Source organism: Pavona decussata, unplaced genomic scaffold, assembly GCF_977016875.1.
Source record: "Pavona decussata unplaced genomic scaffold, jaPavDecu1.1 SCAFFOLD_92, whole genome shotgun sequence".
NCBI classification, from domain to species: domain Eukaryota; kingdom Metazoa; phylum Cnidaria; class Anthozoa; order Scleractinia; family Agariciidae; genus Pavona; species Pavona decussata.
Window position 1 is genome coordinate 4,294,731 of NW_028145509.1, and position 15,325 is coordinate 4,310,055.

Consider the following 15,325-nt stretch of genomic DNA (forward strand, 5'->3'; position numbering starts at 1 on the left):
GTCGTATCACACAACTAAACGACATCCCAAAACAATGCCAGCATAACTTTTGCCATTTATCCTTTTTTTGTATCTGTAGTATAGTTTGAGGATTACACGGATAACGACCAAACAAAATCAAACTCGTGATGAAAACGAAAACATGGCGGCTTCCGAGCCAGGGTGAGCGGTCACCAAGCAAATTGGTGACATGCATCCGCTGACCTTACAAAAATATTACTGCAGTACCGCTGTAGTAACAGTAAGATATTTATCATATCTCTGAGGCTAATCCGGCGCGCGGCAAAGAAAACTAGTTGAAGTCAAGCGGAACGGTCAACTGCCACGAATCGTTGGCATGCGTCAAATCCGAAAACACGAATTAATCTTACTGGCTGCTTGCACACGATACAACCGTTGCAAAAATCAAGTTCATAAAAACCAACAGTTTCACAAGTTTAATTCACATGAACAACATGAAGACTTACAAGAAAATGGTGTTCGAAATAGTATTTTGGAAACACTTGAAAAAGGAATCATCCGACGAAAACTGCTGGGAACAGTGAGGAACTTACTGTACTCAAAATATTTGTTCACTTGAAAACTAAAAGGCGGTGTTTTCTACAGTACATGTCAAAATGTGAATGGAATAGTAACAATTGTGAAGGAAATACAACGGAGAAGTTTAGGCTAGCTGCTGCCATCCAGCCTTGGTCGCTTCGCTACGTTTTCTTCAGTGCTGCCGGCTGGATCTCGCGGGTGAACAGTAATAGGCATTTTGAAATTGATCCGATGGTTGACGACGCGAAGAATGAATGGTGCGGCATCGCTTGAACGCTGAAACTGCTCTGGTTGGAAACTAAACACTGCAATAAACTGCTGCTATGGTTGAAAGGTAAAACTGGGTCGTGAACGCTTGAACTTGGAAGAGGAACTTGATGTCGAAGCGTATCCGACATTTGTCGTTGATGAGCGAGGAAGGCCGACTTGTACGAGCTTAAACTTTGTAAATTCTTGTGACCGCTCAACTGTGTGACGAAATTTTCTGAAATAATAGCGTCAAGTAAACGAGAGATGCTTGTTTTTTGTATCGAATGGTTAGAAAGTTTCCTTCCACAGGCTTGCAGGCCAGCTTTTTTGGCTGCTTTCGGCAAGAATTGGCCGATTTTGTTTATGCCGAGAGGCGACACCTTGTACCAGGTGGATTTAGTACGCCAAGCGTTGTGGTTTCTAGCCAGAAAGAATGGGGTAGTTGGGGTTTTCCCTTCTTCAGGACGGTGGCTTTCGAAAATCTTGAAATATCGGACTGGGCACTGCTCTGTTCCCGTGGCAAATATTTTCGGATTAAGATGTCGCTGGTGTGAAGCTTCCAATCCTTGGCGAGTCTTGCTCCTTCTTTCTACCAGCCAAACCAAAGATTTCTCTGCCTGTTTCAGGATCAATGTACAGTTCCAAATCGCCTTAGCAAAGTTTCCGGCTTTCGTCCCGGCTCTGAATCCAAAGTGGAGTGAAAAGAACCACCATAATGTGCGCTCAGCACTTCGGAATATGGCAACCAAAAGCGCCGCTCGCAAACAACTTTTCTTCTTCGTTTGTTAATTCACTATTCCTCGCCCTTGTTTCACAAGAATTTTTCTGTTGGTGGCCAATACTTCTCTGGAAGGAAAAAATTCTTCGTCTTTAAGGATATTGAAAAACGGCTTTAACTCTCAGGCGACGCTGAATGCTTCTTTGAAAACTTGAAAGGGTGTTTGGCTCGTACTCGCCACCATTTTGTTTAAGGACATCTTTAAAAAAATTTCCAAGCACTGAGTTTGTCAAGAGCATCAGCAGGTACGTTTTTGACATGAAAGCTTCCGTTGCTCTACTCCTTATAAAATGTTTCAAATTTTATCCATTTGTAATTTTTCTTCACCGTGTTTTCAGATTATTCAGAGGAAATAAAATCGTCAAATTCTTGACTCGAGCCCGGTTCGTCTTGCTCGGCTTGCTCGCCCTTCGCCATTTGTCGCTGCCCTTCCTCTAAAAGCTGAAGGAAGTCAATTTGAAAGTTTGGCATACTTTCTTCGGGTTTCTGTTGTTTTTCTCTGTTTGTTCGCAACTCTTTCAAGTAAGTACCAAATTGTTCTTCACGAGACGTGTTGGCGACAAAATTTTGCACCAAATTTTCAAATATAGCGGGCCGGACAGCGGGCCGTACTGATGAATATAGGGCCCGCAAAATTGACCAATCATAGCGCGCGTACTAAGTGAGAGATACAATAAAACGCCATTTTGACTTCATTCATCCGTCCACACCACAGGATATGTTCAGTTTTCGAGCCAAATGCCAGATTACCTAAGGCTTTGAGTCAGACTCAACTTATCAAGCAAAAGAATGACGTATACGACACAAATGAACGAGTAACAACAGCTACAATGACTTTTAGGTCGGACAAATTGCACGATGTCACTAGATATGGGGTATAGCTGTAATCTGTAAACAGTTAAAAAAAATAGTTTAGTCATGATCAGTAAACTGTTAAAAAATTCTATTTAGTGAACCCTCAAGGAAGTGATAATTCAGTTAATAAAAGGAAACATTTAATATATCACGTGTCATAATCTAGTCTCTCACTGAGTCAAGTCACATTTGCTGATTGCTATTAATCATCAGATAATGATTTTGAACGGTTTCTAATCCGCGAAATGGTCTGCTACGTGCATCCAAAAAGATGTTTTTGTTTTTATTGTTGATTTTGATAGATAGATTATTGTCGATATTGCTGCTGTCAGAAGCTACTGATAGAAGCAATGATAGAAGCCATGTGGCCCGGCGATTCCCGGAGTTAACGCCATATCTGGCTTGAGTTTGTTGTTGGTTCTTGTCCCTGCTCCGAGGGTTTTTCTCTGGGTACCCCGGTTTTCCTCCCTCCACAAAACCAACATTTTCAAATTCCAATTCGACCTGGAAACAGTGGACGATTAGCCACTCTGTGGGTGTGCCACTGAAATTCCCATTTATTTATTTATTTTTATTTTATTTTGTGGAGGCATGGAACTAAAAATAAAGCAAATAATCTAAAAAAAAGAGCAAGGCTGATTTCACGGTCAGGGAAGTATATTTTCCAATATTTTGCCCATTCATATCAGGTACAGTGTACAAAACATGAACTTCGTTCGCTAGATTGTACAGTTTTTGCTGGCTGTCAAATTTGGGTCAAATTTACCAGAAAAACTAGGACCTGAGGGGGTGATGGAGAGTGGATCTCATATCTCCTATACCAAAACAATTGAAGAGCAAACTTTAGTATATTTATATATAAGTCCACCAAACCTATCTATGATGTTAGTATGGAATGATTTGGCCGACCCCAATCTTTGACCACCTGCCTGGTTTTCTCAGACAATAACTCTTCACTATTATGCAGAGCCAAGGTTGGTCACAAGTCCAAAGTCAGTTTTAATTAAGTTTACTTGAAAGCGAGTAACCTATAAAAATAGAAAAGCCAGTGTTAAAGTAACTCCGAACTTGGTTTTATTCAGATGGAGCGACTGAAGTGGTGAGTGAGTCAGAGAGAATTTGTGTCCGTCGTCATTTTCCATTACTGTTTTATCATTTGTGCCTGAACCATAGGCAGCTCAAGTTCATTATTAGATAACTGAAGTCTATAAATGGACATGACGTTCTTCTTATCAATTAATGACCTTGGGCTTCCTCTGGTGTTACGCGATGTGTATCCCTCCACACCACAGGGTATGTGCCGAATGCCAGATTACCTAAGGGTTTGAGTTAAAGGAAACTTATCAAGTGAAGCAATGACATACATGACACAAACGAGTACTCCATTTTTAATTAATGAACAAGTGCCAATAGCTTTAATGCCTTTTAGCTCGGACAAATTGCACGATATCACTACATAAGGGGTGTCAGTGGGGTATAATTTCTACTGAGTCTTTAAACAGTTTAAAAAATAGTTTAGTCAGTAAAATGGCCAAAAAATTCGATTTAGTCAGTAAACACTTAAGTCAGTTAATAAAAAAGAAAATTTAACATACCACGTGTCATAATCTAGTCACCCACTGAGTCACGTCACCTGAGATGTAGTCACATTTGCTGACTGCTAGGCTTCATCAGAAGATCATTTTTGAACCGTTTTAAATCGCCGTAATGGTCTGCTATGTTCATCCATAAAATATATTTATGTTCATCCATAAAATATATTTTTTTTCGGTAGGTAGATAATTCCCCTTATTGTTGCTGCTTGAAGCTACTGAAGGTACTGTTTATCTTCGAATTACAATCATGAGAAATTACCGGGAGCACAGATAGATCGTTTCCCGTCTATTCGTTTCAACTGTAATCCACCGTCTCACAGTTTTCAAACACTATATGTAACAACTCTGTAATAAGGAAGCCTTATTCTATAAGCCCTATGGTTTTCCTAAGGCTTCCTCACCACTTTCTCTGTAATATTTATTTTTTCTACTCTTATTTTGCTTTTTTGTAACTTGTGTGGTGAAATAAACAAAAAGAAAACAATAGAAGCCATTTTGTGGGGGCCAGAAGCTAACAGAAATTATCTCAGATAGAGCTAGGGTTGGCCACAAGTCCAAAGTCAGTTTTTGTTAAATTTACTTTAAATCGAGTAACCTATGGAAATAGAAAACCCCCCGGAGTAAACAAACCCAGAACTCGTTTTTTTTTTTTTTTCAGATGGAGTCCATACGAAGACGTCCTGAAGCAGTAACGGTGAGTCTTAGAGCATATGTGTCCGTAGTCATTGCCATAACTGTTTTATCTTCTGTGGAACCATAGGCAGCTCAAGTTCATTATTCAATAACAGAAGTCTTCTGTTGTGAAGCTAATGTAAGGGTGTGTTTTCGACTTAAATTTTACAATACAGTTGTTGTTTCCTTTCAATAGTTTTGATGGATATTTTCCACTTATGTCCAGAAATGCAGGCAGTGGCGAATTTGGCAATTTTGACGAAATCTTGCCACAGTCATAACGGTGGCGAATTTGGCAAGATTTCGCCAAATTCCCAAATAAATGCAAATAAGCTAAACACATGGAAGCCTGCCATGTTGGTGGATTTGACGATTTTGCCGAATGTGACAAATTTGGCAAAATTTTGTCAAAGTGCCAAATGCATGCAAATACTCGAGACAAGAGTAGCAACAAAGTGGCGAATTTGACGAATACGGCGAGTTTGGCGAATATGACGATATTTCGCCAAGGACCAAAATTCAAGCGAATGAACTCAAGACAAGGGTACCAACAAAGCCAGCGGCGAATTCGACGAATACGACAAGTAGCTCAAGACAAGGGTACCAACAAAGTGGCGAATTTGGCAAATATGGCGAATTTGACGATATTTCGCCAAAGACCACAATTTAGGTGAATAAGCTCAAGACAACAGGGCCGTAGCCAGAAAAAAATAAGGACTGAGGCAATATCCATGGTTGAATTCCCCGCCTAGCAATTTAGGGTCTTTATGATGATTACGTTTAAACGAATCACTGGGATCAAACGTTATTTGACAAAAATTCCGCTAAGAGCCCTTAAGGCCATCTAGATCTAGAGACCGTGGTGACTTTTCTTTTTTTTTGGGGGGGGGGGGGGGAGGGGGCTATTTAAATGCTACTTTAGGGGCTCTGTGTTCTTGTATGCAGCTGTTTAATGTGTTTGCTGGCGGTTTGTTTCTATAGGAAGGCCTTAGATAACAACGACCTAAACCAGGTTTGCCTGACCAGAGGTTTCGTGAAAAGAAGGATTTACTGGGGGGGGGGGGGGGGGAGAGGGGGTGCTCAGTCTCGCAGGCTCATAAAACCTGGTCTCGGCCGTTCTCATTTGAGGATTTTCGTTTCTAAGTGGTAACGAAGTTAGCTGTTAAATGCCAGCGCGATTCGCCTCTGCCCACTAGCATCCCACCGCTGTAGAGGCTCGAGCGCGTCCACCGGGATTTCGCTTTGGACGTAGGCTAATGCAAGGCCATTCAGCCTGTTAGAGCCCATCGATGAGCGGCACCTGGTCTTCAACCTGTGGAGAGCGCTTAAGCTGGGCTAGCACGAACAGCTTCCTGTACTTAGTGGCGCTGCCGCCTGTCCGGTTTTTGCCTCTCTAACTTCTTTCCGACCATCTCCGGTGGCTTCTTCACTGACACCACCATCTCTACTAGATGGAATGAAAGACAAAGTTGCTTCGCTGAATACTAGTAATGCCAAAACAAGGTTAAATTTTGGTTCGATTATTGAGAAGAACTGAAAGCATGTTATGAGAGCAACTACTTTCTGCTTTCTTTGAAAAAAAGCTGTTTATAGAACGTTGCATTTTGATAGATTTTTCTCACTCAGATCAGAGAAGACAGAAGACTCGAGAAATGGCGGAACAACACATGAAAACAAGGCAGTTTTCTTTGGGAAGCCGCTGCCTGGTTAGCATGAATTTTTGCTTAATTTTTCTCATCTGTAATTCAGGGCACTGCCTGCCTCTCGTTATCATTCAACATGATATCATGTTGCGTTAACATTTTTTTTTACTTATTTAACTGTTTGTGAATTTGTCAACAATGACTGAGGCAATTGCCTCGGTTTGCCTCATACTGGCTACGGCCCTGGACAAGGATACCAAGGGCAAATGGCCAAAGACCCTACATTTCTGGAAATAAGTGGCCTTCAACCCGAGTATTAAGCTTAACACATGGAAGCCTGCCATATTGGCGGATTAGATGATTCTGGAAAATGTGAAAAAAGTTGGCCAAAGTTTGTCAAATTGACAAATGTATGCAAGTTAGCCAAACATATGAAAGCCAATCATGATGATGGAGTAATATTACAGTTGTAGAAAATATGACAAATTCCAGACATTGGAATAAAAATCGTCACCTTCACCAAACAGCGCCAAAAAAATAAGACAAGTATACTTCGTTATTTAAGGTGAGTTCACAAGTAACATTGGGGGACAATAGTTATCTTAACGTGTACCAAACTCAACCCAAGAAAATAATGCATGTATACCTCGTTCTTTAGCATAAACCACAAAGTCAATCTGTTGTATCGGCCCGGGTGAAACATTCCATTGTTTATACAGTACTTTTTGACTCATAAAAACCACGTCTTTTTGAAAAATCTACCAGAAATTTAGAGTTTATTGTAAAAGCCTGAACATCTGCCTGAGATACAAAGAGATATCATACTTGAAGATAATAAAATCAGAAAGATTATATACAGCTTATTCGATTTTCTAGATATCGACAAACTTGCATAATTTTAAGCTATCAAATTAGCATTTTTAGCCTCTCTTGCAAAAATGTCAATTTCTCCCTAACGAAAAAATATTTTTCAAAAAAAACTGCACAGGGATTCTTCTAACATGATTAGGTATCAAACTTGTTTGTTGCATTTGCATTATAATGTAGCGTTTCCATTTAAATGATATGGAAATACTTAGAACTGAAAATTTTATGGACAGCATTGCGTTAGCTGAATAGGTCTATTGAGATACATTTCACATGTTCTAAAAACAAGACCACCGCCATTTTCCCTATTTAAATGAGGTCACTATTTCATTTCAGGGCATTTTCACATAAATTTGTTAAAATAATGCAAACTATAAATGTCACTAATAACTTAATTCTTTTGTATATTGCTGATAAGAGATGTATTATAGAGGGTCTACTTTCCAAAATATAAATACGCTATACGTTTATAATAATTATAAACTTATTTTACTGACGTTTATAATATGCATGCACAATTGAGAATTCACAATTTCTACAAATCATTTGCATTGTAGCTTTAGTAAAAAAAAAATGATTATAAGAGGCTGGCTTTAAATAGCAAGTTGTTACTGTTGTGATTGACATGAGATTATATTTATAAATCTAAGTCAGTCAAACTACACAAGAGACTGGTCTATAAAAAGCATGAGGGAGGGTGGTCAAGAAACATCGAGGCATCAGGTGTAGAGCAAGAATTATAATTTGGTCATAACCAGATGATGAGCTTGAGATTTCTTTCGCATCCGAATCAGCTATTCCACTGAATTTCAACCTTTGGCGAAATATCGTCAAATTTGCCATTTTCGCCAGAATCGTCGAATTCGTCCAATTCACCACTCTGTTGGTACCCTTCTCTTGAGCTCGTTCAACTGAATTTCAACTTTGGCGAAATATCATCACAGTCGCTATTTTCGCCCAATTCGTCGAATCCGCCGCTATGTTGGTACGTCCCTTCTCTTGAGCTCGTTGAAGTGAATTTAAACCTTTGGCGAAATATCGTCAAATTTGCCATTTTCGCCGAATTCGTCGAACTCGCCGCTCTGTTGGTACCATTCTCTTGAGCTCGTACAACTGAATTTAAATCTTTGGCCAAATATCGTCAAATTTGCCATTTTCGCCAAATTCGTCGAATTCGTCCCATTCGCCACTCTGTTGGTGCCCTTCTCTTGAGCTCGTTCAACTGAATTTCAACTTTGGCGAAATATCGTCACAATCGCTATTTTCGCCCAATTCGTCAAATCCGCCGCTATGTTGGTACGTCCCTTCTCTTGAGCTCGTTGAAGTGAATTTAAACCTTTGGCGAAATATCGTCAAATTTGCCATTTTCGCCGAATTCGTCGAATTGGTACCATTCTCTTGAGCTCGTACAACTGAATTTAAATCTTTGGCGAAATATCGTCAAATTTGCCATTTTCGCCAAATTCGTCGAATTCGTCTCATTCGCCACTCTGTTGGTGCCCTTCTCTTGAGCTCGTTCAACTGAATTTGAACCTTTGGCGAATTATCGTCAAATTTACGATTTTCGCTAAAGTCGTCGAATTCGCCGCTCTGTTTGTACCCTTCTCTTGAGCTCGTTCAACTGAATTTCAACTTTGGCGAAATATCGTCACAATCGCCAAATTCGTCGAATTCGTCCCATTCGCCACTCTGTTGGTGCCCTTCTCTTGAGCTCGTTCAACTGAATTTGAACCTTTGGCGAAATATCGTCAAATTTGCGATTTTCGCTAAAGTCGTCGAATTCGCCGCTCTGTCTGTACCCTTCTCTTGAGCTCGATCAACTGAATTTCAACTTTGGCGAAATATCGTCACAATCGCCAAAATCGTCGAAATCGTCCAATTCAACACTCTGTTGGTACCTTCTCTTGAGCTCGTTCAACTGAATTTCAACTTTGGCGAAATATCGTCACAATCGCTGTTTTCGCCCAATTCGTCGAATCCGCCGCTATGTTGGTACGTCCCTTCTCTTGAGCTCGTTGAAGTGAATTTCAACCTTTGGCGAAATATCGTCAAATTTGCCATTTTCGCCGAATTCGTCGAATTCGCCGCTCTGTTGGTACCATTCTCTTGAGCTCGTCAACTGAATTTAAATCTTTGGCGAACTATCGTCAAATTTGCCATTTTCGCCAAATTCGTCGAATTCGTCCCATTCGCCACTCTGTTGGTGCCCTTCTCTTGAGCTCGTTCAACTGAATTTGAACCTTTGGCGAATTATCGTCAAATTTGCGATTTTCGCTAAAGTCGTCGAATTCGCCGCTCTGTTTGTACCCTTCTCTTGAGCTCGTTCAACTGAATTTCAACTTTGGCGAAATATCGTCACAATTGCCATATTCGCCAAATTCGTCGAGTCGGGACCCTTCTCTTGAGCTCGTTCAACTGAATTTCAACCTTTGGCGAAATATCGTCAAATTTGCCATTTTCGCCGAATTCGTCGAATTCGCCGCTCTGTTGGTACCATTCTCTTGAGCTCGTCAACTGAATTTAAATCTTTGGCGAACTATCGTCAAATTTGCCATTTTCGCCAAATTCGTCGAATTCGTCCCATTCGCCACTCTGTTGGTGCCCTTCTCTTGAGCTCGTTCAACTGAATTTGAACCTTTGGCGAATTATCGTCAAATTTACGATTTTCGCTAAAGTCGTCGAATTCGCCGCTCTGTTTGTACCCTTCTCTTGAGCTCGTTCAACTGAATTTCAACTTTGGCGAAATATCGTCACAATCGCCAAATTCGTCGAATTCGTCCCATTCGCCACTCTGTTGGTGCCCTTCTCTTGAGCTCGTTCAACTGAATTTGAACCTTTGGCGAAATATCGTCAAATTTGCGATTTTCGCTAAGGTCGTCGAATTCGCCGCTCTGTCTGTACCCTTCTCTTGAGCTCGATCAACTGAATTTCAACTTTGGCGAAATATCGTCACAATCGCCAAAATCGTCGAAATCGTCCAATTCAACACTCTGTTGGTACCTTCTCTTGAGCTCGTTCAACTGAATTTCAACTTTGGCGAAATATCGTCACAATCGCTGTTTTCGCCCAATTCGTCGAATCCGCCGCTATGTTGGTACGTCCCTTCTCTTGAGCTCGTTGAAGTGAATTTCAACCTTTGGCGAAATATCGTCAAATTTGCCATTTTCGCCGAATTCGTCGAATTCGCCGCTCTGTTGGTACCATTCTCTTGAGCTCGTCAACTGAATTTAAATCTTTGGCGAACTATCGTCAAATTTGCCATTTTCGCCAAATTCGTCGAATTCGTCCCATTCGCCACTCTGTTGGTGCCCTTCTCTTGAGCTCGTTCAACTGAATTTGAACCTTTGGCGAATTATCGTCAAATTTGCGATTTTCGCTAAAGTCGTCGAATTCGCCGCTCTGTTTGTACCCTTCTCTTGAGCTCGTTCAACTGAATTTCAACTTTGGCGAAATATCGTCACAATTGCCATATTCGCCAAATTCGTCGAGTCGGGACCCTTCTCTTGAGCTCGTTCAACTGAATTTCAACCTTTGGCGAAATATCGTCAAATTTGCCATTTTCGCCAAATTCATCGAATTCGTCGAATTCGCCGCTCTGTTGGTGCCCTTCTCTTGAGCTTGTTCAACTGAATTTCAACTTTGGCGAAATATCGTCACAATCGCCATATTCGCCAAATTCATCGAATCCGTCGAATTCGCCGCTCTGTTGGTACCCTTCTCTTGAGCTCGTTCAACTGGATTTCAACCTTTGGCGACATATCGTCAAAATTGCCATTTTCGCCATTGCCTGCATTTCTGGACATATCTCATATTTTCACATTTTCCTGTTGTTCAAAGATTAGAGTTAATTGCTGTGCTGGGCCTTTAACCTTGGCTTGGGCCTCCTCGAAGGTTGAAATCAAGGCAAAACACTTTAGGATTTTATCAGGCTGATTGGTTTCCCTTTCTATCTATTTTCTTAGAACAGTTATGTTGTTCTTTCCTGTTAGTGTATTTTGGCAAAACCAATTTTCATCTCTGGTTGGGACCATCTGGCGTTGGTTGAATTACAGTCGTAAACATGTTTACAGCGCACTATATAGTAAGGCGTGATACTTGTAGAGTAGATGTAGTAGAGATGTAACAAAGATGTAGAATTAAGTAGAATAGTCTTAGATAACTTGTAGAGTAGACGTAGAATGGAACTGAATAGTTGTAGAATTGTCGTCGAGTCGTTCTAGTTAAGAACCAGTTCCTTTAAGAATAAAGAAGAGCTACCCCAAAGATTCCTGGTGCCGGTCTCTCTGATGAGTCAAGCGAGTGTCTTACACTATGACTAGACAGGACGTTCATGTTATGAAATATTGACCTAGACCCCAAGTGACCCGCGCCAGGCGGGTCTGGCCCGCATTTGAACGTTTAAACCCACTGACCCGCCGCGACTGAGTAAAAACCCGCATTTGTGCTCAAGCTCTGAATCTTTGATAAAATCAGCCAATTTCTAAACGAATCTTAATTTTCATGCCGTGATTCCTACAAATAACAAATAAATGGCTCGTAAAACATGTTGAAAAACTACACGAATTGCACGAAATGGCTATTTTAGAGACCCTAATTTTCAAAAATTTCTGGGGGGGGGGGGGAGGGGGACATGCCCCCAGACCCCCCTAGAAGCTTGCGTCTTCGGCGCTTGCTGCTTGCGCCTGCGGCGCTCTTAACAACACATATGACCAGCATTTCGGGTTCTCAAACTTGGGGTCTATGATAATGACCTTGGGCTTCCTCTGGTGTAACGCGATCTTGACTTCATTAATCCCTCCACACCACAGAGCATGTCCAGTTTTCAAGCCGAATGCCAGATTACCGAAGGGTTTGAGTCAAATCCTCCTTATCAAGTAAAACAATGACATACATGACCAGGAGCCCATTACCCGGAGCGTACACCTTTCATACCGAGTCTGTGAAACGGCGTTTTCACAAGTAGAGTTATTCTTAAACTAGCTTTTCACGCGAATTAGTTTTGGGTAACCAATCACATGCGTAAGAGACTGTTAATACGTAACTAGAATGACTTGTCCACATGTTGACGGGCCAACGCGACTCCTGCAGTTCGCAAATAGATTTGTAATAGAGCCTTCAACGGTACCTTAGCTCGGCTTAATGATGTTTTTCTTGATCATAAATGGAAAAACTGAAATATACTGAATGGAGGTTTATTTCATATATACTGAGATTTTCGCATCAAATTTTGCTGTGTGATAAAGCGTTTCGGATTTTACTTCGACCAATCAGAGAGGCGAAACAAGTTTCTCACACGTGAAAAAATCGTTTCGTCCAATCACAAACCACGGTTTAAGCGAATTGTGTTTTCGCGGGCTTTTTCGCGGTCATCGCGGGTGTGCTTTGTCGGGCAAGTTTGACAAGATAATATTTTCGGTGTACTCGAGTTGTTCGTAATTCAAACTTATCAAGAGCTAGGAGGTATTTTTGAGGATGGCTGAACAATCAAGAAGATTTGTGTCTCTAGGCAAACCTATAGACAAGTTTATCGAAGACCAAAAAAAACAAGAACACTCTTTCAAAGACACGAAGAGATGTAAGTTTGCTGACTGAGTTTCTCAACTCCAAAAATGGAAGCAGAAGAATCGAGGAAATCCCGCCAAAAGAGCTTAATGAACAGGTTTGGTAAACATGTACACATGGCTCTCAAGTGTTTTATTGTTATAATGAAAGTACACAAACGCATCCGCGCTGAACAGGTTTGGTAAACATGTACACATAGCTGTCAAGTGTTTTATTGTTATAATGAAAGTACACAAACGCATCAAGCGCGTGTTTGAATCGTCAGACGAAGACAGCCCTACGCAGTGACAAACTGAACTTTATTGGCTTTACCAATTTTGGATTTGTTTCTTTTGCTATTTCCTTATTTAATTAAGAATTGAAATGTTTGCTATCCTTTACACCAGTCATGATTTTTGATTGGTGATATTTTTACATGTCGATTTTAGTAAAAACGAAGAGAAGTTAATACAGGAGTTTTGTAATTATTTTAGAGAACCAATTAAAGCTGGTTAAATAAGAAAAATCTCAGTATGTATAAAATAAACAAATTACATCATGGAAAGCGCTTTGTACGGGATTTTCACACTCGTTGGTTTTGTATCAGAAATCTCACTCGTTCGCTGCGCTCACTCGTTCGATTTCAGATACTTCACCAACTCGTGTGAAAATCCCGTACGCACACGCTTTCCATGAAGTAATCTCTATTTTCTGAGCCATTAGGAGAAGTTTTTCATATGCCATTGGGCATGGTATCTCTGTGGCATTTGTTTAGGCTTACCGGCTCAGACTAACTGCAAGATATCAGACAGCTATGAAGACATGCTATGAAGACATGGGATATGTGGATTTCGTAACTCGTGATTTCATGCTTATCTGCAATGAGATTGCAGGATGTTCGTTTATCACATATATAAGAGTCCAATAAATCCGCGTCTTTAGGAGAAAGCGCTAAATATATGTCATCTATGAAGACATAGGATCCGTCGAATTCGTTACTCGTGATTTCATGCACGTGCTATTTATCTACGTTGAGATTGCAGGGTGTTCGTTTATCACGTATACAAAAGTCTAATAGCTCCACGTCTTTACAAAGTTGATCATTGTTGTCTCTCGCTTTCGAGAGGTTTGGCCTCTTACAGTTTTTCTTTTCAGCTCCGTTGCATCCTGACTGAAAGACAAGTATTATGTTCTATCTCCATTGTTTTGTGAGTAAGCTCGCATTCGGTAGATATTAAAAGCTAAGACAGTCGGTAACTGTCATGCGAGTCTCTAAGATGCTTCAGCGATTTCTTCTAACAAGTGTTTAGTGTTTGTTTTTGCAAAACAATGCAAAACATTCTGGTAATCTGAATGTTCCGCTCGTGATTTCACCGGCGGTGTTCGTAAATCGGACTTATTATAAATTACAATTTGACTCCATTCCCGCAGACATTCATCTCCTTCCATAATTTTCTTCAGTGAAGATTCCTTCGATGCCGCCTGCAGAAATTTTAGTTCTTTGCTGAGCTCTAGGCTTCGTCCTAAGGCTTTCTTTACCGAAGCGCTCTTGTAGACTAAAGAATTGTTGTGACCCTCCGGACCTTCCTCGGCCGCCGGAGACGAACTAACTGACTCTTCAACTTCTAAACGGGGTTCATTTGTTTTAAAAGGATTTTCTACATCCTGATCATGGGCAATAGGAAACATGGGTTTCGATCGGACCTCTTCATTGTTTTGCAATACTATTTAAGGCCTATTTGACCATTGTGAAAACTGTCAGAGCAATATATCGAAGGGAGACTCGCGTATATTCGCACTCAGAGATAAGCTTATGCAAAGGTGGGCAGCAACTTCACATGTTGAAAATGAAAATAAAACGCATGGTACTGTGGGAAGGCCATCTGATGGAAGGGTAAATTGGCATGATGGAAAACGACAAGTGGAGAACGGAATAAAGTACAAAAAAAAATCGTAGCTTCGCCGCCATTTTTTAAAATCAGATGTTTCAATGCGGACGTCACCGGAAACAGTAATTATCGCGGGAAAGGCGTATCTAAAAATAAAACTACTTGAGCAAACGCCGTTTCACAAATATAGGGAAGTTGTACGCTCCGGGTAATGGGCTCCTGACATGACACAAACGAGTACGTCATTAATAATTAATGAACGAGTGACAGTAGCTATAATGACTTTTAGCTCAGACAAATTGCATGATGTAGCTAGATAAGGGATGTCAGTGGGGTATAGTTTTAAACTGCAAACAGTAAAAAAAACAAAAAAACAATTTTGTCAGTATACACTTAAGCAAGTGATAAGTCAGTAAATAAACGGGAAAATTTAATATACCACGTGTCATAATCTAGTCATCCACTAAGTCACGTCACCTGAGATGCAGTCACATTATTTTGCTGACTGCTATTCTTCAACAGACGAACCTTTTTGAATAGTTTTTAATCGCTGCAATGGTCTGCTACGTCCATCGAAAAAAATAACTTTCTTGGTAGGTAGATAATTATCCTTATTGATGCTGCCAGAAGCTACTGTGTATCATCGAAGTACAATGGGAATTGTAAACACCACTGACATCAAAGTTATTTCCATTT

General features: G+C 40.6%; 1 protein-coding gene across 4 annotated transcripts in view; it reads left to right on the forward strand.

The window, feature by feature from the left end:
* Positions 1-15,325, forward strand: part of LOC146473970 (uncharacterized) — a 29,443-nt gene that overhangs the window by 6,658 nt on the left and 7,460 nt on the right. For all 4 annotated transcript variants that reach the window (XM_085117628.1, XM_085117632.1, XM_085117631.1 and 1 more), the window contains exons 4-5: positions 4,197-4,238; positions 4,676-4,711. In XM_085117628.1, coding sequence (XP_084973754.1) covers positions 4,197-4,238; positions 4,676-4,711 — 78 coding nt within the window. The remainder of the gene's footprint in view (positions 1-4,196; positions 4,239-4,675; positions 4,712-15,325) is intronic.